We start from the raw sequence: 25224 nt of genomic DNA, 5'->3' as shown, positions 1-25224 counted from the left end.
ACTGGTTTCCCATACCTTCTTCAATTTAATTCTGAATTTGGCAATAAGGAGTTCATGACCTGAGCCACAGTTAGCTCCTGGTCTTCTTTTTGCTTACTGTATAGAGCTTCTCTGTCTTCAGCTGCAAAGGATATAATCAACCTGATTTCAGTATTGACGATCTGGTGATGTTCACATGCAGAGTGTCTCTTGTTGTCGGAAGTGGTTGTTTGCTATGACCAGTGTGCTCATTTTTTGTGTGTGTGTGTGAAAGAAAATTCTGGTTCATGAACTAGAGCCCAGGCTTCTCCCTCCTTCCATCTTTAGAAAACCTCTGATTTGAGACTTTCAGATCTATAGTTCTGGCTCTAAGGGAGGAGATGTTTGAGAGTAAAGTGAGCAATGGGGAACTGTGGGGAGCAGCAGATGAAGCTTCCCTTACTCACTCCCCCCTCAACTCACCCTCTGCTGTACAGCCTGGTTCCCAATAGGAGTTGGGGACCCCTGCACTAGGGGATATCTGCCTACATTGACTACATTTTTTTTTTTTTTTTAAGGAGAGACTACTTTGTTTTTTTCTACTGTCATTGCAGTAAGCTACCAAGCTCTGTTTGGTATTTACTTTATATTTTCAAGGTTTTTTGTTGCTGTTGTTTTTTGGTATGATCTCTCTGGAATAGGTTAGAATTAATTCTAGACATTTTATTATGTTTAGAATAGTCAGGTACTTTGCACAAACTTCAGAAAAGCCCCTATATTGCACCAAGTATTTAGTAAAGCTATGCTTCAAGAAGTCATCTTCCAGTCCATGGAGCTCAATTCTGGCCTGTTTCTCCCAGAAGCATCTGAATGACCCTAGACAAGTGTAGCACCTCAGTAAGCCTCAGCAACCTTGGAAAGTTGATGATTTTGGTATCAGACTCCCCTTGTGAGGAATACAGGGAAGAACAGATGCAATGTAGCAAGGACAGCACATTTCCTACTGCTGGCCCTCCCAGTTCTCTGGGTCTGCAAAATGAAGGAACACAGTGTAATGTAGCTGATGCAGCGTCTGGCACAGAGAGTTCTCTGTGTTTGTAGCTACATGTATCAAGATCCCTAAGCCTCCTAATTCTAACTGGCCTCCTCTGCAGGGGTGGTACCCTTGGAAAGAGTTCCCTGGATGTTAGGTTGGTAGCAAACTCATTACTAATTACAGGAAGTTAAGTCTCCTCTGGCCCCCAAGACTCTCCTCCTCTATGACCTTGGGGAAGGGACTTCCTGTTAGGACCCCATCTTGTTTGTGTGGCTGTGACGAAGTGGTCTGGGGCTTGCACTCTCCTACCTCAGCAGCCTTCTTTGATATTCCACAAGCTTCCAGCTCCAGACCCACAGATTCTCTTCCAGGGCAGCCTGTGAGGACGGTGGTGACAGATCTCTGCCTTCAGGCCACCCTATGGGTGAGTGGTCTGCATGAGACCTTCTCTTCAGATCCCCTCAAAGCAGAAAGGGTTCTGGGTTCCCTCCCCCACCCCAAACCACAGGACCTCACAACCACTTGACTGTCCTTGAAAGGGGGGAGAGAGCCCAGACTGACTATTTTCCGGTCTCTTGAGGAGATGGGCCAAGCGGGCTCTGACACACCCATCTCGATTCCATGTGGTAAACCTCCCCTCCGACGAAAATGGCGGTTGCTGACTTGAATTTTTCCCTGGCTAAGGAAAAGGCATGACTCATGTTATCTTCTCAGGTCTAGGGTTTGGGGAGTGGCGAGGGTCACCTAGGTGGAGGGTAGGATTATATAATATTCTTTGGATTTATACTAGAGGTGGGGGAGGGGCAGAAAACCCACCATTACTAATGGATATTACATTAACTAGTCAGGGTAAATTGTATTAGTCCGTAGAAGATTGTTGAGGCTTTATTGCCTGGCATGTGAACTATCTGGAATGTTTGATGAGTATTTATGTGCATTGTTCTACGTTAATTAAATAAATTTGTTTAAGTTGTATTTTAAAATCCTCTCCCCTCTAGCTGAGATTTTGTTCTCCATTTTATGTGTCACTCAGTGATATGTGTTAAAATTTCCCACTGTGACTGTGGATTTGTCCATTGTTTATTTCTGTCAGTTTTTGCTTTGTATGCTGGCTTTAAGAGGCATACAAATTTAGAATTTGTATTACTATCTTCTTATTGCATTGAACCTGTTATCATAAAGAAATTTCCCTTTAAAGTGTACCTTTTACTGATATGGTTATTACCAGTTTTCTGAGGTTAATGTGGAAAAGGTGTACATTTTGCCATTTTTTATATTCTAATTTTCCTGATGATTAAATTTTGCATGTGTCTCTTTTCAGGAGTATTTGATGAGAGGTTTCTTGACCAGTCTGATAAAATGTCTATTTGGAGTATTTAGCCTGAATCTTTTAATATAAATAGATCTAATTTGGTTTATGTATATCATATTACTGTATATTTATTTTTACCTCATATACATTCCTTTCCCTTGCCTTTCCTTTGATATAGTTGATGTTTTATAACTATTAAATCGTTACTTCACATGGCTATCTAGTTAAACTTTCTTTTGCTGTTCTTGTAGTGTTCACTCTTCAGATTACAGTGGACATGTTTGCATTTTCACAGTCTAATGTTAGTTAATTAGTTCTTTAAAACTGCTCAGAGGATTATGGGACGTGAGACACTTTGATTCTCTAAACTGTCTCCAAATTTATTGTCACACATTATCGTTGTCTCTATATTTAAATCCCCAGAGGAAATGTCAATTGTGTTCTATAGCCAATACTCATTTAAATTTGCCTATATATTCACAATGCCGTTAGTCTTTCTTTATAGCGTCTATGTGCCTCTGCTGCTACTGCTAAGTCACTTCAGTCGTGTCCGACTCTGTGCAACCCCATAGACGGCAGCCCACCAGGCTCCCCCGTCCCTGGGATTCTCCAGGCAAGAACACTGGAGTGGGTTGCCATTTCCTTCTCCAATGCATGAAAGTAAAAAGTGAAAGTGAAGTAGCTCAGTCGTATCCGACTCTTAGCGACCCCATGGACTGCAGCCTACCAGGCTCCTCCGTCCATGGGGTTTTCCAGGCAAGAGTACTGGAGTGGGGTGCCATTGCCTTCTCTGCTATGTGCCTCTACTAAGGATGATATTTCTTCTGCCCCAAAGAGTCTATAATATTTTAGATTGAAACATTTAGTCACAAATTTCCAAGTTTTTGCTACATGATGATGAAATGAATGTATATTCTTGTAAGAATGTTTCTCCTCCATTATACTTTTTTCTTACTAATATTCTTATACTGAGTTGATGTCTTGTTACTTTTGGAAACTTCTCAACCCTATTCTCTTCAAATACCTCTTCTCTACTATTCCCTCTCCTCTCTGGGACTCACATTAGCCATGTGTTAGATATACTCTTCGCATCACCTGTAATTCTCCATACTTCTCTTTTGGTATTCTCCATATTATGTCTCTCCAGACTACATTCTGGATCTTTACATCAGACTTATCTTTTATTTCTCTAATTCTTCCTTCAGGGAGATAGGTCACTTTGACCCTGGAACCATCACACCATGGTAGATTTAAGAGTATGTTTTTTGTCCTCCTAGAGCAGAACAGAAAAGTGAGACTTGGGGATGAAAAGCCACTTGTCACAGGCCACCTAGCCTGAACCAAGTACAGCAGGGTCTAACATCACAGACTACACTCTAGATCCAGACCCTTTCCCCAGTGCCTGTTTTCTTCTTAGCTGTGACTGATCCCTATCTCTCATTTCCTGAAAAATGGAGCCACAGTGAGGTCTCTTAGTCTTTACTTTTAGCATTGTGATACATTTCTGTTCAGATTATAACGTCAATGATATTCCTTCAGTAGCCATGATATTTACTGAGGACTTCTTCTGGTACTGTGACCATCGACCTGTCGTTGATGATTTTAGAGCGCACTGATAAAGTGAACCTTTTACAAAGAAGAGCACAAAGCTGGGGTATTTACCAAAGGCAACACAAATATTGGTCTGAACAGGTCACTTCCCAGCAGCACCATCTGCTTCCCATCAGAAGCACGTGATGCTCATATGGACAACCAAGCAAGACAGTAAGTGACCAGTCAGCATGACTGACATGTACCAACCAAAACCTTGTAGCTAAACATGTCATTCTTCTCTCCAACCTGGCAGAGTGAAAAATGATGGGATGAGGTTAATGTTTGAGCATTCTTCACTGTAGCTCTAATATCATTTGGAAAAATGTAAAGAAGACTTTCCAAGCCTATATGGACCACTTTGTTCTCTCCACTTCCCCACAGTGCTCCATATGCCATTCCACCCCATCATCAGAGAAGTGGTTTTCAGAAACAAGACCAAATGCATGTTAACATGGAGACAAAGCAAAAGCCTCCAGAGAGAAGAATGGAGAGAAACAGACAGGATAAGACCTTTGGGAGCTGGTTCAAGATCATAGTGAGTGTCCTGGCTAAATGGACCTAATGTGTAGAAGATGACAGACAGTCATGTTGGACTTATGTAGAGATGCTGGGAACTTTTCTGGGGAAGTGGAGTTCATAATCCATCTTATTACTACGAGGAATCTTCTTAGATCATCTAAGGATGAGTTCAGAGAAGCAACAGAAAGGAAACAGACTGGCTGCAAGGAGGAACATGGGAGAGCTTATCTAAAAGCAAAGGAGGAAAAAATAAAATAAAATAAAAGCAAAGGAGGAAACTACTGCCAGGGAGATGGAGGACTTCACACCAGATTACGTGTTTGGCTCTAGCTGGGTGTAGGAGGAGGTTGAGTCTCTGGGGTCTATGTCAGAGGGGCCGGTGAGGTGTACCTCATGTGGAACTTTATTAAAGGAAGTACCTGTGAAACATACTAACTTGATTTTTTCAGGAAAAGTATTTGAATGAAAAAAAAGGGGGTACCTAGAAAATCCATGTCTGGTGCCAAAGTCAGTGATAACAGATATTGTCCTATTTTCAAAAATGATTTAAAGCCTGATAAAATGTCCTAAAGCAAGACACAATTGTGTCTTACCTTAACCTTGGATTCTATTATATCAATTTTGTTTCCCATTTGTTCTTTGGCTCCTACATTGCCTTTGGTATAAAATATGATGAGAAGTGGCTGCTTAATTGCATTCTGAAGCAATTCAGTGTGCCCTTCATTCTAGTCAAAGTAAGAGAGGGCATGGAGGCGATGAAAGGAAAAGGGGTAGGTGGCAAGCACAGAGAATTCAGTCTGGTCTCATGTTCTGTTTCTCCTGTCACTCTGAGAAAATGCAAGCCCAGTTCTTTGTAGAGAATGTCAACATTGCCTGTGCATTGAAGAATGTCAACAGCAAGATTTTCAGTGAGGATAATGAAAGAGTGTGTGTCAGGGGCTGACTAAGGATAAGAGGGCAGGGGAGGGGCATGGTCTTGCTTGATCCCATGCACAGATTTCCTGGAGCTTACCCAGCCCCTCTTGTGTTCTCTACAGATATCTATCTTTGTTGAACCCTGTGACACACCCCAGTCTGTGCAGAAGGCGCTGAAGTCTGAAAAGGTGGGACAGGTAATGCAGACTTAGCACAAGCTGTGCACTCATACCCAGACAGTCCTCTTCCCCAACCCACCCTCAGACTCAGAGCCACTGAACCCCATCCCTAACTCTGCAGCTTACTATGAACAAACCATAGGATGCCTGCCAGCAAGCTCTTGGTATCCAGAGACTCTGCTTTGGCCCTGGTATGGCTACAGCAGTAATTGTAGGGGAGGTGAGGGTAGAGGGTCTGTCTGGGTAGAGCACTCAGAGATGATATCATGGGGTATCACAGTTGGTGCTGTAAGTACACCAGCGTGGACCCTCTCAGCTTGTCTCCCTCATCCTGGCTTCCTGGAGACTTGATAACCTGTCATACTGGAATGACACAGAACTGTAGAAATGGCATGGCTGCTTCCCTTCACATCCATTCAGCAATCATGCCCAACTTGAGGACCTAGGGCCAGTGTTGGGGCTGATGGTGTGGGTGGTCAGATAGATCGGGTAGAAAAAGCAGATTTGTCTCAGTTATCCCCTTTGGGATCCTCACTCTCTTTTCTCATCATAGCTTTTGTCCTTGGACCTGAGCAACAAGAAGCCCTACCTGGTGCATGGCCTGTCCACCCTATAGAGAATGCTTCCACCAAAAACTTGAACCTCTCCAACACTGAGGCAAGGTGGGGCACCCAGATCCTCCTTTGAAAGAAATGTGGGAAGCCTCATGGGGTGGTGACAGATGAGCGGAAGTGGATTTGTAGGGAAAGGAAGGGTGTGGGTGCAGGGCCATCTGGTCCATGTGGGTATTCCCATAATTCCAGGTGAAGGCTTCAGGGGAGATGGGCAACAGTCAGCAGCTGGAACCAGAAGGGATGTGTGCAGACAGAAATACTGTGTGCACCGCTTTCCGTGATAACCAGTATGAGGTCTTCCTCTGCCTTGTCTCTACACCCCTATGTCTCACCTGTCCCCTCCTCCGTCCACTCCATATTCATCCCCTTCCATCTCCCTCCCTACCTCCTGAGCCCCACCTCAGTCACCTCCCTGCCACAGCATCCTGGGCCTGAGGGCATCCCTGAGGTGTGTCCTGACTTTTTGAAAGAGTGCTGGACCCCCAGTGAGGCAGCAAAGCACCAGGCTCTCTCCCCATATCCTCTTCTCTCCACAGCCTTCCCTGGGTCCTGAAGGAAGGAAGGGAGGGAGGGAGGGAGGGGAAGAAGGCCTGCAGACTGGATTTGAAGTGCTGGCCCTTGTGGAACCAAAGAAGGGAGTCGGAACAGTCTGGCTGGGAGTTACCCATGGAAGGAGATGAAAGAGAGGGTGGTAGGAAGGAATGGAATAAACAGTCTCTCTCTGAGTCAGTCCATGGATTTGTGACATGGGTGAGATGACCTAAGAGCCCTGGAATGGTAGGATACTGGGCTCTGTGGGGGGGCACACAGGGCTGTGATGATGTAAGTGACTTGCTCCAATGAGGAAGGTCATGTCCACAGTTTCACGGACTTTTCTCTTTTGTCTTAATTTTGACAGCACCATCCTGGAATTGTTCCCCAGGTTAAAAAGCTTGGTAAGTGCATTCCTTGATCACAGACTCCTCTAAAGAGCACTGACAGTGCCCATAAACTACTCTGAAATCTATTAGGACCCATTCAAGTTCCATTTTTGAACTTGACCCTTAAATGTCCTGGGGGAGGGGGGCGTACCATTCTCTGTGGGAACCTGAAAAGGCTCTGGATCTTCTTTAGCCATGTGTGCCACAGGCTTCAGGTAAACCATGGAGGTGACTGAAAATGTAGTCCTACCACTGGCATTTCCAGGGACACTTTCTTCCCTGACCTCTGATCCCCAACCCATCCTGGGCCCATCCTTTTCCCTGACCATCCAGCACCACATCCTGGACTGCACTGCTGACTTCCTCTTCCCTCCCCTAGGATGGCCAGGAGACACTCTCAGGTTCTAAATGTGCTGTGGAAGCCCCCAAGTGCTTACCAATGTACAAGGTGAGTACAGAGGATCCAGCAGGGTTCCAGGTGGTACAAGAGGGTGTGTCAGCCCTTGTCCTGAGGACTGTTTTAATTCCAGGGAAGTTTCTCTGGATCTGATCAGGTGAAGAGTCAAATCCTGCAATTCCTGCAGCAGTAAGTACCCCTGGGAATCTGAACAAGGGGAGGGCCAGGACAGGGGAGGCCACCCAAGCTCAGGTCTGCTCATGGGAGTTTTCAAGTCTTCTTTGCGCTTCAGACCACAGAGAGAGACTCGCCTCACTTCTTCCCTCAGCTATTACTTGATCCATGACTATGGAGATCGCCAGGGACTGCTGGGCTTTTATCATGAGGAGGCCTGCTTCTTCCTGACCATTCCATTCCACTCCAAGGACTCAGGCTTGTGAGTATCACAGTGTAGACTCCTCCCCCAGGACATGTGGTTCCCCAGCAGATGCAGGCCAGCTCCTGCTGACACCTATGCTGGCCAGACCACCACCCACTGTTCCTCTGTGTCTCCTAGAAGCAGCATGCGTGCGCACTTCTTGGACAACAGGAATATGAAGATGCTCAAGGACCCCAGTGAGTGTGTGGTGGGAAGAATGGGCCGGAAAGGGTGGTAAGGGGGCCAATCACAGGCTCCATCGTGTGGCTGCCCTGACTTTCCCTTCTTCCCCTCCCCCACAGACCCGTGTGTCCAGATGATGAAACACACAAAACATGACATTGTGCGTGCCCTCTGTGCATTACCCAAAACTCAGCATGACTTCAGCTCCTTTGAGGTGGACACACCTGCTTCTCGCTTGGTGGTGAGGGGCAGAAAGGCGCAGGTGGGAAAGAGGATGAGGGGTGACTGAGTACCTGGTCTCTTCCTTATCAGGAAACGATGTTCTGCTTCTCTGTCAGTGGGGTGTTCAAGGAAGGTGAGTGTGTGTAGCCCGCTCCCCCCAGATGCCACACTGCTCTCTCGCCTGGTCAGGCTCCCTCCCACCAGAACTCTTCCTTCCAGATTCCCTCCCCTCCCCAGCCCTCAGTCTTCCCACAGACAACCCAGGTCTGAACTGCGTCCATGTCTGCCCTGCCCACCCTGGACACTAGGGACACAGGCTGTGGAGTTTGGTGGCTCCCATACCAGATCCTTACACTGAGAACCTGGGCTACTACTTAACCTCACAGTTTCCTCATAATATCCATCTCTTCAGCACCTGAGAAAAATGCATCCCATGAACTTGTGAAGTGGTTGTCATGGGGACATGTCACTGGGAGCAGACATCTCCTACAGTTGCCCTCCCCATTCCTGACATGCAACTCCCCATGTGAACAGCTATCCCCTCAGCATGAGTGTCAAGTCAGACCCTGACTGGGGAATGACGTGGGAGCCTGTAAACACGTGGGGTTCTTAGGGGGTACTCTTGCTTATTGTTTGTTGTTTGTTGTTGAAGTGGAAGGAATTTCTCAGGGCTGTGTCTGTGCCTTCACCTGGACCTTCACCACTACTCCCACCAACTTTTCCAGGTGAGAGCCATGTTGTGGGTGGGATGGCCCATCCAGTCTGGGCTCAGGGCCCTGGGCATGTGGATGCAGATCTTAGGCTGACTCAGTATTGTGGAAAGCCAGCAGGGAGATCCAAGGACCAGTCTAGCCTAGTGGTTAGGAAGAGCATGGGCTCTGGAATCAGCACATGGGTTCTCTCCTTGACCCAGTGCTCACTCTCTGTGTGACCTTGGTCAAGTCACATGATCTGTCTGTGACTCTGTCTTCTTCTGAAAAAGGGGGATCAGACTGTACACTCCTGTACTGTAATGTACTGAGTTACTGTTCAGGGTAAATGTGAAGTTGTCCCTGGGTTGGGGAACAGACTGTCCATTGAGTGAAGCTGGTAGACAATCTCTCTGAAGGTGAGCTCTGTGCGAGGCACAGCGGAACCAGTTAAGGAGCCTGGGGACAGACACAGGAGGGTATGGAAGGGATCTAGTTGCTGAGTGTTAGTGTGGAGCAGTCAGGATTGGGGTGCAGGTGGTCCATCCATAAATTGTCCACATGTGCATTTTTCCTCCAGTCTTTGTATAGTGAATGAAGAGCTGTTTGTAAGGGAAGCCAGTCCCAGTGAAGCTCAGCGTCTGCATTCTCCATCCCAGTGCCTACACTGTCGACCACGTTCATGTTCCGCCTCTCCCCTGAGTAGCAGGAAATGGTGTGGGCTTTCTCCTCCCAGTGTGGAATCACCTCCAATAGTCTCAGAAGTGACTGCTGCGTTTGCATGGAGTTGGGAGGGAGCTGGGAGGAGTGGACGAGTAAGTAATGGGAACTTGAATGTAAATTGTTTTCCTTGTTTATTTCAGTTATTTCTACCCTGAACATTTCATTCTTAGTACATAGTAAGCTACTAGTTGTTTTGAGCAGGCTTGTATCACTTTTGTGAGTTTGGTGAATCCTGCGCCTGTCTGTACAGACAGTTGGGTTTTCAGGCACTTTTATCTTGATACACTGGGCCTGAGGTTCATTCCACTCTGTATGTCACAGTAGATGTCCAGTGGGGAGCAGGGAAAATCATTGTTCCACAACATACCACCCAAAGATACCCCTTTAATGTTTTCATCTTCATTATGTCTTCCTTGAAGTTTGCTTATGTAGGTATAGGCATATTTGTGCATATATATATAGAAAATGAGATCTCATCGTGAGAGAGAGAAAAGGAAACCAGAGACAGAAACGAAGAGAAAGAGAGGCATGTGGCTGGATGGGGAAGTGAAGTCCAGGGATTGATTACTTAATCTTCAATGCCTTGAAACTTGAGTAAGATTAAAAGTTAATGTGAAGGAGCCATCCCATCTCATTTTTTACCCTAAAATTTTCCCATGTACTCATTTTCTTTCTTAACCTCTTATTTCTACTGCAGAGTAAAGAGATATTTCAAATGGAATAGTGTAAATTTTAAGCCCAATATATATTGAGTTATTAGTGAATGAAAGAAATACCATTGTATTTCAGTAAAATGGTAGTACTTTTAGTGTTTTGTCCCACATGGAGGCAGCAGATATTGGAAATTCTGGTGTGACATGGCTGGATGTTGCATGATCTGATACCCTCTGCAGTGTTGAATGGGAGACAGGTCCAACATTTTCCTATCAATGTATTAACATAAGGAGCAGTTCAGGAGCAGCAGTTAGGCAACACCACAGCTTACTGCCCTGTTGCCATCTCTCACTGAAATCACCAGGTGAGTCAAAGGCAAGCCTGTCTTCCCAGCATGGGGACTGGATCAGAGTCTGCTCACAGATATGATGTTGGGTACCTCTTAGGAGCTTCTGAGTCTCCCAAGAGATTAGAGTTCCTTCTCTCTTTAGAACTTTGAACTCCAGCCGTATCAGAGAGACTTTGCTTCCTTTCTAATGATATCTACTTTCTCATTAGGAGAACCATGAGAAATGACAGCGCCTGCCTTAGCCCCAGGCTTTCTCACTCACTCCTCAGGACAGCTCTGTGTTAGAGATGAGTCCCATTTCACAGATGACAGAGCTGCTCCTCTTATAGCTTCTGTCGCCTGTCCAGATAAGCAGGAACTTTGGGTGAGGTTCTGTCCCTTGCCCTCTCTGGAGGACAATGGAGCAGCCTCCCTTTTAGACTATGGGCTAGAGAAATGGTCACTTTGCTCTCCTGTGATATAACAGGCTCAAGGGGTACTCCCTCAAAAGCCCCTATTGATGAATATAATACTGCACAGACATGTGCACATGCATTCATTACCTAAGAAAAGAATTCATTATGTTCAGTTTCATGAGGAGATGAATTAGAATTAAAATGAATTGCCAGCATATCTACGTGTGTGTGTGTGTGTGTGTGTGTGTGTGTGTGTGTATCATCGGGCTGTGTGTAGGAAATGTATAATATCATTACTTATAAAAGCACAGTATATCAGGTAAATATGTGGAGATGACATACCTCTGAGAGAAAGACATTTCCTTCTTTACCTCGGAGTCTCCTTTCCCTAGTGTGCAGGGCAACTTTTGAGGACTGGGGAAAAGAGAGTATCATTTGCATGTGGAAGCCCTTTAAGAATCCAGTCTGGAAGGTTCCACAGGGGCACTTTTTCTGATACCCAGAAGCAAAGAGCTGAGAGATGGCAATGGAAGGGCAGCTATGGTGGCCTTCAGTGGAGAGGAGCTAATCAGGGTAGAGTGCTTCAGCTAGGCACCTCCCTGGTAGCCTCCACGTCACTACTGTCTGCAGCTGAGAACCAGGAACGCTATTGGGTAAGAATCTTCCCTGGGTCGTTAGAGGATGGGCACAGGGCCAAGCACCCAGGGAGAGCCCAATGCTTGTCTGCATCCCTCACCTCCACACCCTTCACGTCCTATGTACTCCACTCTCAGTTGGGTTCATCCCTAACTTCTTGCTGATTACCACCTCCACCATTCATATTTTGGCTGAGTAGTAAGAAAAATAATAGTACACATAAAACTGAAAAAAAACCCCATAAAAATGATAAAAGATACCAAGCACACATATTAGATAAATGACTAACTTATCAAGGTAAATCATTCAGCACATAATGGTTCACAGCATCAAATCCTGGTCTTCTGACTGAAAAGGCTCTGCCCATCACCTCTGTTTCTGTAGTGAGTGTACTTATGCGTTAGGACTGAGGCCAACACAGGTAAGGGACTCAGCACAGGTCCTGTGGTCAGCTGATGACTCTGGAACTGGAGATTTGCTTGATGACTTCTGTCTAGCTGACCTGTGCCTATTCTCTGCTCTCCTGTACTAATCCTTCCTTGGGGGTTCCATAAGAAGTTACTTCTGGTCAAACTAGAGTTTGAAAAAAGACACCAGAAAGTGTGAGGAAATAGGAATTGATGAGATGGAACCAACGTTTACTTGATGCTACATTTCCAGACACTTTTTCAAATCTCCTATTTAAGAGGACATAGGCAGAAATGTTCTGAGGTGCTGCTAGTGGTAAAGAACCTGCTTCCCAATGCAGATAGACATAAGAGAGCAGGTTCGATCCCTGGGTCAGGAAGATCCCCTCGAGAAAGAAATGGCAACCCACCCAGTATTCTTGCCTGGAGAATCCCATGGACAAAGGAGCCTGGTGGGCTGCAGTCCATAGCATCGCATAGAGATAGACACAGCTGAAGCGACTTAGCATGCACACACAAGATGCAAGGTGGGCCAGGAGTAATACATCTCAAAGTCCCGTTGTATATGAGCCGTTCTCTGAGGTTTTCTCCTTTTCTTCTAACAAGTCTATAAGTAGGCGCCCGCAGTCCTGTTTTACAGATGGTCAGCCTCAGGCTGACAGAGAATGTAAAATTTCCAGGGTCAGATGCTTACCCTTTGCCCTCTGCACAGGCCAAACCAGCAGCTGCATTTTAGATGATGGATTTCCAGGGCTTAAAGACTGATCGTGGAAAATTCACCTGATGTAGAATCTAGGTTGTGTCATGCTCCCCACTGGACATGAAGATGATAATGGGGACGAAGTCCTACTCCCTGGGCCAGGAGGAATGGGTGTGGGGGCCACAGTGATTACCTGATTCCTGAGGTGCTGAACTGAACCCAGGAGGCAGCACAAGCTGTTACTCTTTGGAAAGAGGACCTGGATTGTAGGACAGTAACATGTTCAACTACTATATGAAACCTGTTTTACATTTTATCTCATTCAGCCCTACTCTTTTCAAGGCCAATATGCACTCACAAACAGTGAGAAAGAGAGTTTTTTGCGTGTGATTTTTTTTTTTTTTTTACTTTACAGAATTGTATTGGTTTTGCCATACATCAACATGCATCTGCCACGGGTATACACGTGCTCCCCATCCTGAACCCCACCTCCCACGTCCCTCCCCATACCATTCCTCTGGGTCATCCCGGTACACCAGCCCCAAGGTTCCTGTATCCTGCATTGAACCTGGACTGGCGACTCGTTTCTTATATGATATTATACATGGTTTAATGCCATTCTCCCAAATCATCCCCCAAATCATCCCCCCCTCTCTCCCACAGAGTCCAAAAGACTAAGCTTATTATACAGAGTGAAGTAAGCCAGAAAGAAAAACACCAATACAGTATACTAACGCATATATATGGAATTTAGAAAGATGGTAACAACAACCCTGTATGCGAGACAGCAAAAGAGACACAGATGTGTGTGAATTTTTTACATTGAGATACAGCTGATGTAGGGCATTATTTTCAGGTGTACAGTAAAGCAATTTGGATATATATATGTATTTCAGCTTATTATCCATATATTATTATAAATTAATCAGTATAATGTCTGCACCTTACTGTAATTCCTTATTGGATACCCTTTTTGTGATAAAAGCTTGTATCTGTTAACCCCAAATTCCTGTTAATTAATTTCTGTCCCTCCCCACTCCCTATCCCCTTTGGTAATCATAAGCTCAGTTTGTCTGTCTGTGAGTCTGTTTCTGTATTGAATATAGATTCATTTGTATGATTTTTAAGATTCAACATATAAATGATATCATATCATAGTTACTTTCTCTTTCTGACTGACTTAACTAACTATAATATTCACTAGGTCTGTCTATGTTGCTGCAAATGGTAATATTTCATCCTTTTATGGCTGAGTGATGGTCCACTGTTTGGGTGACTGTGTGTGTGTGTGTGTGTATCATATCACATCTTCTTAAGCTAGTCATCTGTTGATGGGTACTTGTGTTGTTTGAGTGTCTTGATTACTGTAAATGGTGCTGCTATGAATGACAGTTTTCTCTTCTTCTGGCTATGTTCCCAGAAGTGGAAATGCTGGATCCTATGGTAGCTATATTTGTAGCTTCCTCAAGTACTTCCATACCAATCTCCATAGTGGCTGCACCAATTTAATTCCCACCCGCAGTGTATCAAGGTCCCTTTTCTCCACACCCTCTCCAGGACTTATTATTTGTAGACTTTCTGATGATAGCCAGTCTGACCCATGTGAGGCATAACCTCATTGTGCTTCTGATTTGCATTTCCCTAATATTTACTTATGTTGAGCCTCTTTTCCAGTTCCTCTTGGAGATCTGCATCTCTTTGGAAAAATATTTAGATCTTCTCCCCATTTTTTCATTTTGTTGTTTACCTTTTGTTTTAGAGTTGTGCATTTTGGATATTAAATCCTTGACAGCCACGACATTTCAAATATTTTTCTCTCATCCCATAAGTTGTCATTTCATTTTGCTGATGGCTTCCTTTGCTGTGCAAACCCTTTTAAGTTTAGTTAGGTTCCATTTGTTTATCTTTGTTTTAATTTATTTTGCCTTGGGAGACTGATCTAAGAAGATATTGCTATGATTGTTTTGTCAGAGTGTTTGTTGCTTCTGGTCTCAGAATTCTAAGAGTTTATATTTAGGTCTTTAAACCATTTTGAGTTTATTTTGTATATGGTGCGAGGGGGTGTTCTAATTTCACTGATTTACATGTAGCTGTCCAGTTTTCCCAGCACCACTTGTTGGAGAGACTGTCTTTTCTCCATTGTACATTCTTGCCTCCCTTGTTGAAGATTAATTGACCATAGGTGCATGGGTTTGGGCTTGCCGGGTGGCACTAGAGGTGAAGAATCCTCCTGCAATGCAGGAGACGTGGGTTCCATCCCCGGGTCAGGAAGATGCCCTGGCAGAGGGCATGGCAACCCACTCCAGTATTCTTGCCTGGAGAATCCATGGGCAGAGGAGCCTGGTGGGCTACAGTCCATGGGGTTGCAAAGAGTCAGACACGACTGAAGTGACTTCGCACGCAGGCACACACTCGTGGGATTATGTCTGGACTCTCTACTCTGCCATTGATACATATGTCTGCTTTTGTTCCAGTATCAAGTTGCTTTGATGACTGTAGTTTCCTAGTATAGCCTGAAGTCTGGGAGGGTTATGCCTCAAGCTTTGTTCCTTAACTCAGGATTGCTTTGGTAATTCTGGGTCTTTTTGTAGTTCCATATAAATTTTTGAAATATTTGTTCTAGTTCTGTGAAAATGTAATAGGTTTTTTTTTGATAAGGATTGCATTAAATATGTTGATATCTTTGGGAGGTGTAGACATGTTTAAGTGTTCTGATCTAAGATCATGGGATATCTTTTGAATTCTTTGAATTTTCTTCCAATTATTTGATCAAGATTTTAGTGTTTTTATGTCTTGGTTAAGTTTATTCTTAGGTATTTTTGATGGCATTTTAAATAGGATTGTTGTTTTTTGTGTGTGTGTGTGTGTTTTTTTTTTTTGCAATCTCTTTCTGATATTTCTTTATTAGTGTGATGGAATGCAATAGATTCCTATAGATTAATCTTCTATTCTGCTACCTTGCTCAGTTCATTTCAGGGAACAGAATGTAAAAGTTAAGTAACATGACCTAGGAAACAGCATTATTAACTACTACTTCAGGATTCATAAACGGGAGTTACAAAAATGATTCAGCATTTCCCATTTTATACTTTAACTGACATTCGACATCCCAGGAAGTATCATTATTCAGTTGTTCTTTTCAAAACAATGTGAAGAACATGCAAAACACTAAAACTCATTACAAAGTATTGGATACCCTCTGCATAACAACATTAAAAGCTGTGTAAACACCTGGAGATATTATATTCACATATAGATTTCTTAAGCTATAGAGTAGGTCAATGATATCAAGAGCACACAAAAACACTTGAAAAGAAAAAAAAACTATGTAAATAAGTAAGAATTAAATCATATTAAGTGAACAGGATTGTCATGATGTACCAAAAATATGATGCTATTTTTTGCAAAGAATATATATCAGCATGGGTGTATGAGTGTGATTAAATATGTTAGTGCATTACATGCAGAGAAAAATCTGGAAAGTAGGCACCAAGAAGTTAAGAGAAACTCATGTCTCTATTTTTTCCATATGTGTTAAACAAAGAGCAGTATTAATTGGTGACTTATCAACATATTAAGAGAAAGTTTTGTAAAACGGGTTTATCAACAGCTGAGTCACAAAAGAATAGTGTAGAAATACATTCATTGACTTAGGTATTAAACAGATCTCTGTAATGATTATTCGGTGAATATGCATTGTCAAAGATAGAGGATGTTTTTATTTTATAACGTTGCCTTTCTAGGGTGTTTTCAATATGTAATTTACTGAATAAAATGTTGAAAATACAAAAAATTGCACCCTGATAAAGATACAACATTCATATATTCATTGTTTCAGAAGGCGTTGAAAACAATGTATTTGACAGTTTTCTATATGTGTGTGTATTTATATGTGTTTTTTGTCTCAAATTGTTTATATCAATTATCCATACACTAATTCGTGCAGCTTTCTACTCAATTCACTAGGAGGCTGGATTTCCAGTCCCGGGCTTGATGATCCCAGCATGGGCATAAACACAGAAGGATTGCTGCCAGTGTGAAGTCTAGAAATCTTGGCCTGTGGGAGGGAATCCGTTCCACTCCACACCAATACCACGGCTCTTTCCGTCCCCCATCCTTTGCCAAACCCCCAGTTCAGACATTCACACCTGCAGTTCTGACTCTGTTCAGCAGGTGGCAGCACTCTCCATTTTTCTACATATTTTTCTTTCTCTCCCTCAAGGAAAAGACATTATTTTTTTTTAAGTAAAAAGTTTCCTAAAAGACAGAAGTAGGTACAACGGGCTTTAAGTTTCTTTGAAAATTCAGACGTGTGTAAAAAGACTAACAGGATATGCGTGTAGTTTCTATCCTGCTTCTCACTGAGGTATTATGTATACCGTGTGTGTACTATGTGGAGGGACTGTCTGGTCCAATTCCTTATCTGCACCTCAGCCTCTCTGTCTTCATCCGCAGACCTGCATAACTGGAAATGCCTATAGGAAACATGATGGACGTTAGTGGCCATCCCTTGGGGATGGGGATACAACCCTCATCCCTTTGACTTCAGACCTCATTCTAAGCAACAGTAGTCCAAGCTTGACCCCGAGTCTTGGAAACTGTCATGGAAACAAGAAATGATGTAGGTGAGTGGGAGAGCTTGTAACATGGGACAATGTGGCACCTTCTAACTCAAACCTCTGTCCTTTTGCATAGGACTAATAGGCTATTTATTACCTTTTCTGACTGGGCATTGCTCAGAGAGTCAAGGATGAGGTGGTCAGTGTTGGTTTCAGTTTTGCTTCTTCTCACCAGATCCAGCTGCAGGTTTCCCTTTCTTTTGTTCTGTCAAAATGGTACACTTTGGAATTGGTTTGGAATTTATTACCCCTGAGGAGATAAGAGGGTGGTTCTATCCATTTAGTCATCTGACATGTCCATTTGAGGTGCCATGGAATTCCTGCTTTATAAAGATGTTCTCTGCCAGTCAGGGGGAGCCTGGCATGTATCCACAAGAGATGGAAAAGAATAGAGACTGAGCTATCAAGACAAACACAGGACAGAAACTCTGGTCCAAATGCCCAATTCTATTGACTCAAAGAAATGGTTTTCCCAGATTTCTCCCATGATGGTCACTTGTTTTCTGGGTTCCTCTTATACCTGACACTCTAATATGATCCTTTGTTCTCTTTCTCCTGTCCACAAATGTACACCCCTAGTCGTTTCCTCTAGAAGCTAGTAGTTGAGAAAAGTTTTCCAAAGATGACTTCAAATCCAGAAACAGGAAGGGAAAACCATGGTAACACTCGATTCCATTAAAAATTGCATGGCAAAAAATCACATAAGCAAAGTAAAATGAAAAATTACACATTGGGGAAAATATACAACTTATCTAACCAACGAAGTTTATGTCCTTGTACAGAAAGCTTATGAAAATAAAAGGCAAATTAGAACATTCTGGAGGAGATAGTGTACTACATACAAAGAAATATTTCCAGAAAATATGTTCCTTAAACATGTTAAAAACTATTTAAACTAACTCTTGACTAAGAGATGCAAAGAGAAAAAAAAAAAAAACCAAGATGCCTCTTCTCATCATTTACATAGTCTGTGAAGTAATATGGAGACATATACGTTGCTGGTTGTAATGTGACATGGTACAACTCCTAACCAGGGAATTTGTTATGATTTTATAAAATTACCAGGAGACTTACCATTGGAATCAGCAACCTCTTCTAAGAAATTACCCTAAAGTAACAATGTAAAAAGAAAAAAAGATTTAAGTACAAAATCATTCCTGCCAGAATAATGCATACAGCAGAAGATAAGAAACAAGACACATACAACATATATATTCAACCAGCCCCCTGTTGCGAGGGTCTGGTTGAATAAACTGTGGTCCATCTACATCCAAAAGGACTATGCAGCTATAAAAACCAATAAGAGTAAAAAAACCAATAAGACTCTCCTTCTCTATTGCTATGGAGTCATTGCCAGGATATAATGTTCAGTGATACTAAACAACAGGTGTAGAAAAGTGTGTAGAGCTGCTGCTGTCCCATAGGATAGCCACTAGCCTCAAGTAACTACTTACAGTAAGTTAAATTAAAATTACATGGCATTAAGAATCAATCACAGTTGCCACGTTTTAGTAGCTAAATGTTCAATTCCTGAATAAAATGTTAGTTAATGACTGCCGTGTTGAACAGCACAGATACAGAATATTTTCCTCGCTCCACAGAAATTTCTATTGGATAGCACTGGTATAAAGTATGACAACTTTTACATCTGAAAGGAGAAACAAATGTATGTTATCTGTTCTTATATTCTCTAAACTGGGCAGTAAATACAATTGATGATAAAAATGTGTACCTATAAGGGGACAGAAGAGCAACCCAGGATGCATGACAATGATGTAGATTTTCTGACTATGAGATCTAGGTTTATTAGCTCTATTCGCTGAAAGGGGCAAGAAACATTGACCAATCTAGTAGCAATCAGCAACTGTAGTCCCTGCACTGAATTTTCTAAACACATTTCCCACTGAAAGGCACCAGGCTTCCTGGAGAAATGCCTGATTTCTGGTCTAGGTAAGGATTGTACAAGGTGGGTCTGGACTGAACTCTCGTAACAGAAATTATATCAAAAAGAAAAATAACCTGAGGGGCTCCCACTGACCAAAGATAGAACAATTGGACCATCAAAAACATTCATGCTTATAATGGGGACTGCAGCCATGAAATGAAAAGACGCTTGCTCCTTGGAAGAAAAGCTATGACCAACCTAGACAGCATATTAAAAAGCAGAGACATTACTTTGCCAAGAAAGGTCTGTCTAGTCAAAGCTATGGTTTATCCAGTAGTCATGTATGGATGTGAGAGCTGGACTATAAAGAAAGCTGAGTGCTGAAGAACTGATGCTTTTGAACTGTGGTTTGGAGAACACTCTTGAGAGTCCCTTGGACTGCAAGGAGATCCAACTAGTCCATCCTAAAGGAAATCAGTCCTGAATATTCACTGGAAGGACTGATGCTGAGGCGGAAGCTCCAATACTTTTGGCCACCTGATGGGAAGAACCGAGTCATTGGAGAATCCCCTGATGCTGGGAAAGATTGAAGGCGGGAGGAGAAGGGGATGACAGAGGATGAGATGGTTGGATGGCATCACCAACGTAATGGACATGAGTTTGAGTAGGCTCCAGGAGTTGGTGATAGACAGGGAAGCCTGGCGTGCTGCAGTCCACGGGGTGGCAAAGAGTCGGACACGACTGAGTGACTGAACTGAACTGACGTAGGGAATCCTCAGGCTCCCAACACGGGAGTCATCTGCTGTTCCCACTCTCAGCTTCCCTCCACAAGCCTGGCCACCTGCAGCCTGTGAGAGGTGGGCCAGGCCCAACTGCAGGGAATGGGTCTTGAAGGGCAGCCTGGGGGGCCTTGCAGAAACTTGGGGTGCAGAGGAAGTTCTGGGGTCTGTCCTTTGCACTCAGACATTGAAGGTCCATTTCAGTGCACCCCTCCCCAATATCTAGAAGCTTAAATGAGGCCAAAGATCGAGGGTGTGAAGGTTTAAAATATCCCAGCTGGCTCCAGATGGGGTGGACCACAAAATTGAAGCCAGCAAGCGGGCCTAGGGGGCTCATTGCCTAGTAGGGGAGCTGTGGGGGTCTTCAAAGCCTTCAGCAGGCCACGATTGGCTGCCCCAGCCCAGGAGGCTTTGCCAAGGAAAGCTGTCACCAGCCCCCCAGTTTGAGCCTCACCTTAACACACCCCACTAACCCCCTGAACACCTGATGCCACAATTTGTTCACACGTCCCCTCGGGCCCCCAGACCACAAGATGACCACATGCTGCATGTGGGTACATTCAGCCCAGCACACTTGCCAGGAGGATCAAGCACGTAGGAGGTGCCCCAAGGAAAGGGGACACCAGGGGTCAAAGATGAGGTATACCTGCTCACACAGATAGGTAATAGTTGTGGACCCAGGAATCATTTATGACTCTGCCGTATGATCATCCCAATTGAGCAGCCTCAGGGAAATCACATGGCTAAGAGAAGGGAATCTGTCTCTAAACAAATGTTACATTCAACAGTTAGGAAGGGTCTCCACTTCCCAGCATTTTAACTAAGGTCTTGAGTTGACAGTAGTTTCACAACATGCATCACTCTGTCCTTTCCAAATAAACTCTCTTGAAATGAAGGCAAGCTCGTGGGTTTAACCACCCAGTTAGCAAAGCAGTGAACACCACAGAGACAGGAAAGGTTGAGAGCCTTCATGAACATCCAGAGGGGCAAATGTTCAAAGGGCAGGTTTCAGGGAAAATTTAGTCCCAGGATCATTCAAAGTCCCCATAAACAGTCAACAGAGGTAAATGAAAGCACCTTTGAAGTACCTTCCTTGTTGTTGTTCAGTAATTGCTCATGTCCAGCTCTTTGCAACCCTATGGACTGCAGCACACCAGGCTTCCGGTGCCCTCCGCTATCTCCCGGAGTTTGCTCAAACTCATGTCTACTGAGTCCATGATACTATCCAACCATCTCATCTTCTGCCATCCCCTTCTCCTCCCGCTTCAATCTTTCCCAGCATCAGGGTCTTTTCCATTGAGTTGGCTCTTCACATCAGGTGGCAAAAATACTGGAGCTTCAGCTTCAGAATCAGTCCTTCCAGTGAGTATTCAGGGTTGGTTTCCTTTAGGATTGACTGGCTCCATCTCCTGCTGTCCAAGGGACTCTCGTGAGTCTTCTATAGCACCACAATTCAAAAGCATCAATTCTTTGGTGTTCAGCCTTCTTCGTGGTCCAACTGTCACATCACTGCATGACTACTGGAAAAACCATAGTATTATACGGACCTTTGTCGGCAAACTGATGTCTCTGCTTTTTAAGACGCTGTCTAGGTTTGTCATAGCTTTACTTTCAAGGAGTGAATGTCTTTTAACTTCATGACTGCAGTCACCATCAGCACCAATTTTGGAGCCCAAGACTATAAAATCTAACACTGTTTTCATTTTCCCCCATATATTTGCAATAAAGTGATGGGACCAGATGCCATTATCTTCATTTTTTTGAATGTTGAGTTTTAAGCCATTTTTTTCACTCTCCTCTTTCGCCTTCATCAAGAGGCTCTTTAGTTTTTCTTTGATTTCTGCCATTAGAGTGGTATCATCTGCATATCTGAGGTTATTGATATTTCTCCCTGCAATCTAATTCCAGTCTGTGATCCATCCAGCCCAGCATTTCACATGATGTACTCTGCAGATAAGTTCAATAAACAGGGTGATAAAAGATAGACTTGATGTACTCCTTTCACACTTTGGAACCACTACTTTGTTCCATGTCTGGTTCTAACTGTTTCTTCTTGACCTGCATACAGGTTTCCCCAGAGGCAAATAAGGTGCTCTGGTATTCCTGTCTCTTTATAAATTTTCCACAGTTTGTTGTGATCCATACAGTCAAAGGCTTTAGCGTTACTTATGAAGCAGAAGTAGATGCTTTTCTCGAATTCCCATCTTCTTTCTATGATCCAACAGATGTTGGCAATTTGATCTCTGCTTCCTTTGCCAATCCAGCTTGTACATCTGGACATTCTTGGTCCTCACACTGTTGACGCCTAGCTTGAAGGATTTTGAGCATTACCTTGCTGGCATGTGAAATGAGTGCAATTGTACCGTAGTTTGAATATTCTTTGGCATTGGCTTTCTTTGGGATTGGAATGAAAACTGACCCTTTCCAGTCCTGTGGCTGTTGTTGAATTTTCCAAATTTGATGGCATATTGAGGGCAGGACTTTAACAGCATCATCGTTTAGGATATGAAAAAGCTCAGCTGAAAGTCCATCACCCCCACTTGCTTTGTCTCTAGTAATGCTTCCTAAGGTCCACTTGACTTCACATTTCAAGATGTCTGGCTGTAGGTGAGGGACGACATTATCGCAGTTATCCAGTCATTAAGATCGTTTTTGTACAGCAGACACCTTCTTTGGGGCACCTAAAATAATCCCAGGAAAGAAAATATACACATGCCCAACACTAGTAATACAAAATTGGGTCACCTTCAAAATTGAGGCATCCATAAAGTGACCAAAAGTCTGTGTGTTAGTCTGGATACAGGAAAACACACTCCTTTCAGTCACTGTCTTCTTCGACCAGATTGTGGCTATCAGATTTTTGCTCTGCAGAAATGGAAAATGCAAAAAAAAATATGTAAATGATAGTGAAGGTGAATATTAAATTTGGAGTTACCTTGGTGTTGGAGAAGACTCTTGAGAGTCCCTTGGACTGCAAGGAGTTCCAACCAGTCCATTGTAAAGGAGATCAGTCCTGGGTGTCCATTGGAGGGACTGATGTTGAAGCTGAAGCTCCAATACTTTGGCCACCTGATGCGAAGAGCTGTCTCATTTGAAAAGACCCTGATGCTGGGAAAGCTTGAGGGCAGGAGGAGAAGGGGATGACAGAGGATGAGATGGTTAGATGGCATCACCGACTCAATGGACATGAGTTTGGGTAGACTCTGGGAGTTGGTGGTGGACAGGGAGACCTGGCGTGCTGTGGTTCACGGGGTCGCAAAGAGTCGAACACGACTGAGCAGCTGACTGAACTGAACTGAACTGTCACGGTAGTGCTGTGTTGTGATACACCTCACTGAGCTGATGAAAGGACTTGAGACAACAAAGGAGGAGAAAAGCCTGAGTGATGTCAGCGACGATGCAGAGATGGAACAAACCAGAGAGCTAGCAGGTGGACAGAATGTTCTGGCCAGGAATGTGACTCCAGGAGGCAGGTAGGACCTCACTGGCAGATGGAGTCCCTGGGGTCTGGGGACAGAGAGAAATTAAAGAGGGTGTATATTTTCCAGATGGCATGGGGCATCTCTTACTCATGAATTCTTCCCCTTTAGGTCTGCTTCCTACTTTCAAGGAGGTTCAGGGAACTGAGTATCAGCACAGTTTCCCTACTCTCAGTGGACCTGGTCCCTCTCTGCTCCGTGGACCAGTGACAGACATGTGGGGCACTTTACTCCTTACCATCGTTGTGCCTTTTCAGTGTATGAAGGGGCTGTGTAGTGTCCATGGAAGCAAATATGGTCCTTCCCCAATCAGTCCTACACCCAGATAGCCTCAGTGCCCAGGAGTGTCCCATCAGTTACCTCTCAGCCTTATGTGCTCACCTGGGAGCCCCACTCTTCACCCCAGGCAGTGTGGACTCCCCATCTCTTCCCTTCCATCCACCCCTCCTTTAGTCTTGCCCACTGTCCCAGGCCTGGGTCCTCTTTCAGGAATCTCTGATGACTCCAGTGAACATCAAGATTGTTCAGGATTGTTGTCTATTCAGGATCTTTTGTTCCCTACCGATTTTAGAATTATTGGATTTGGTTCTATGAAAAATGTCATTGTCATTTTGATAGAGGTTGATTTGAATCTGTAGATTGCTTTGGTGTTATGGTCATTTTAGCAACATTAAGATTTTCAATCCATAAGATGCACTATCTTTCCATTTATTTGTGCCTCTTTCATTTTCTTTCACCAGTGTCTTACTGTTTGCACTATAGAGGTGTTTCACCTCATTTGTTAAATCTGTTTCTAGGTATTTTATTCTTCTTTATGCAATTGTAATGATATTGAGCACCTTTTCATATACATGTTGACCATTTATATATAATCTTTGGGAAAATATCTCTCTAGGTCATTTGCCAAATTTTACTCAGACTTTTCTATATTGAGTTGTGTGATTTCCTTACATATTTTGAAAATTAATTGCATGTTATATACACAGTGTACAAAGATTCTCTCCAATTCCACAGGTTACCTGTTTATTTTGTTGACTGTTTCTTTTGTTGTGCAAGATGTTTTGTTTTGTGGTCCCACTTGTTGGTTTTTGCTTTTGTTACTTGTGCATTTGTAATATATCGAAAAATCACTGCCACGACCAATGCCAAGGAGCTTTTTCTTCTATTCATAAAACCTGGGAGTTTTATGGTTTCAGGAAATAGCAAGAGAACTAGAAATAGAAAAGGGACCTGAATACCTGAATGCATTTTTGCAATCTCATGATAAAACTTTAACCCCGAGGAGCTGTTTCTTATGGGAGTGAAGAAAGTGGTTTCTTGAAAGGAATCTACCCTTGGTGGAGATGCTGTGAAGATTTTTGAAATGACAATGAAGGATTTAGAATATTCCATGATTTAGAATATTAGATAAAACAGTGGCAGGTTTTGAGAGGATAGACTCCAGTTTTGAAAGAAATTCTTCAGTGGGTAAAAGGCTAACAAACAACACTGCATGCTAGTTGTTTCTGAAAAAGAAGAGTCAATTGATACAGCAAACGTTAGTGTTGTTTCATTTAAAGAAGTTACCATGGCCACCCCAACCTTCAACAGCCACCACCCTAATCAGTCAGCAGCCATCAAAACACATGCCTGACCCTCCACCA

At 43.5% G+C, this 25224-nt stretch overlaps 1 protein-coding gene across 4 annotated transcripts; it reads left to right on the top strand.

Annotated features, from left to right (window-relative positions):
- The first annotated feature begins 202 nt into the window (after window positions 1-202).
- Window positions 203-18329, top strand: LOC109554829 (nuclear RNA export factor 3-like). 4 transcript variants are annotated; one of them, XM_070783484.1, is made up of 14 exons: window positions 203-1418; window positions 4281-4434; window positions 5456-5530; window positions 6066-6413; window positions 7025-7061; window positions 7426-7494; window positions 7577-7632; window positions 7736-7879; window positions 8000-8058; window positions 8164-8258; window positions 8357-8399; window positions 8919-8991; window positions 9536-9770; window positions 17275-18329. In XM_070783484.1, the coding sequence occupies exons 4-14, from the start codon at window positions 6334-6336 to the stop codon at window positions 17317-17319; spliced, it is 936 nt and encodes a 311-aa protein (XP_070639585.1). In that variant the 5' UTR covers window positions 203-1418; window positions 4281-4434; window positions 5456-5530; window positions 6066-6333; the 3' UTR covers window positions 17320-18329. The 4 variants fall into 4 exon arrangements, with proteins under 4 accessions (XP_070639585.1, XP_070639584.1, XP_070639582.1 ...); XM_070783483.1 differs by lacking the exon at window positions 17275-18329 and adding an exon at window positions 10141-14106 and having other exon boundaries at window positions 7772-7879; XM_070783481.1 differs by lacking the exon at window positions 17275-18329 and adding an exon at window positions 10141-14106.
- The last annotated feature ends 6895 nt before the right edge of the window (window positions 18330-25224 follow it).

This window comes from Bos indicus, chromosome X, assembly GCF_029378745.1.
Source record: "Bos indicus isolate NIAB-ARS_2022 breed Sahiwal x Tharparkar chromosome X, NIAB-ARS_B.indTharparkar_mat_pri_1.0, whole genome shotgun sequence".
Taxonomy (NCBI): Eukaryota; Metazoa; Chordata; class Mammalia; order Artiodactyla; family Bovidae; genus Bos; species Bos indicus.
This window is presented reverse-complemented; position numbering and strand designations above follow the sequence as displayed.

Coding starts and splice junctions, on each gene's coding strand:
- LOC109554829 (XM_070783481.1), top strand. CDS start 6,334: ATGGGCAACAGTCAGCAGCTGGAACCAGAAGGGATGTGTGCAGACAGA. Junction 7,633..7,735: donor ATCCTGCAATTCCTGCAGCA/GTAAGTACCCCT, acceptor TTTGCGCTTCAG/ACCACAGAGAGAGACTCGCC. Junction 8,400..8,918: donor CAGTGGGGTGTTCAAGGAAG/GTGAGTGTGTGT, acceptor TTGTTGTTGAAG/TGGAAGGAATTTCTCAGGGC.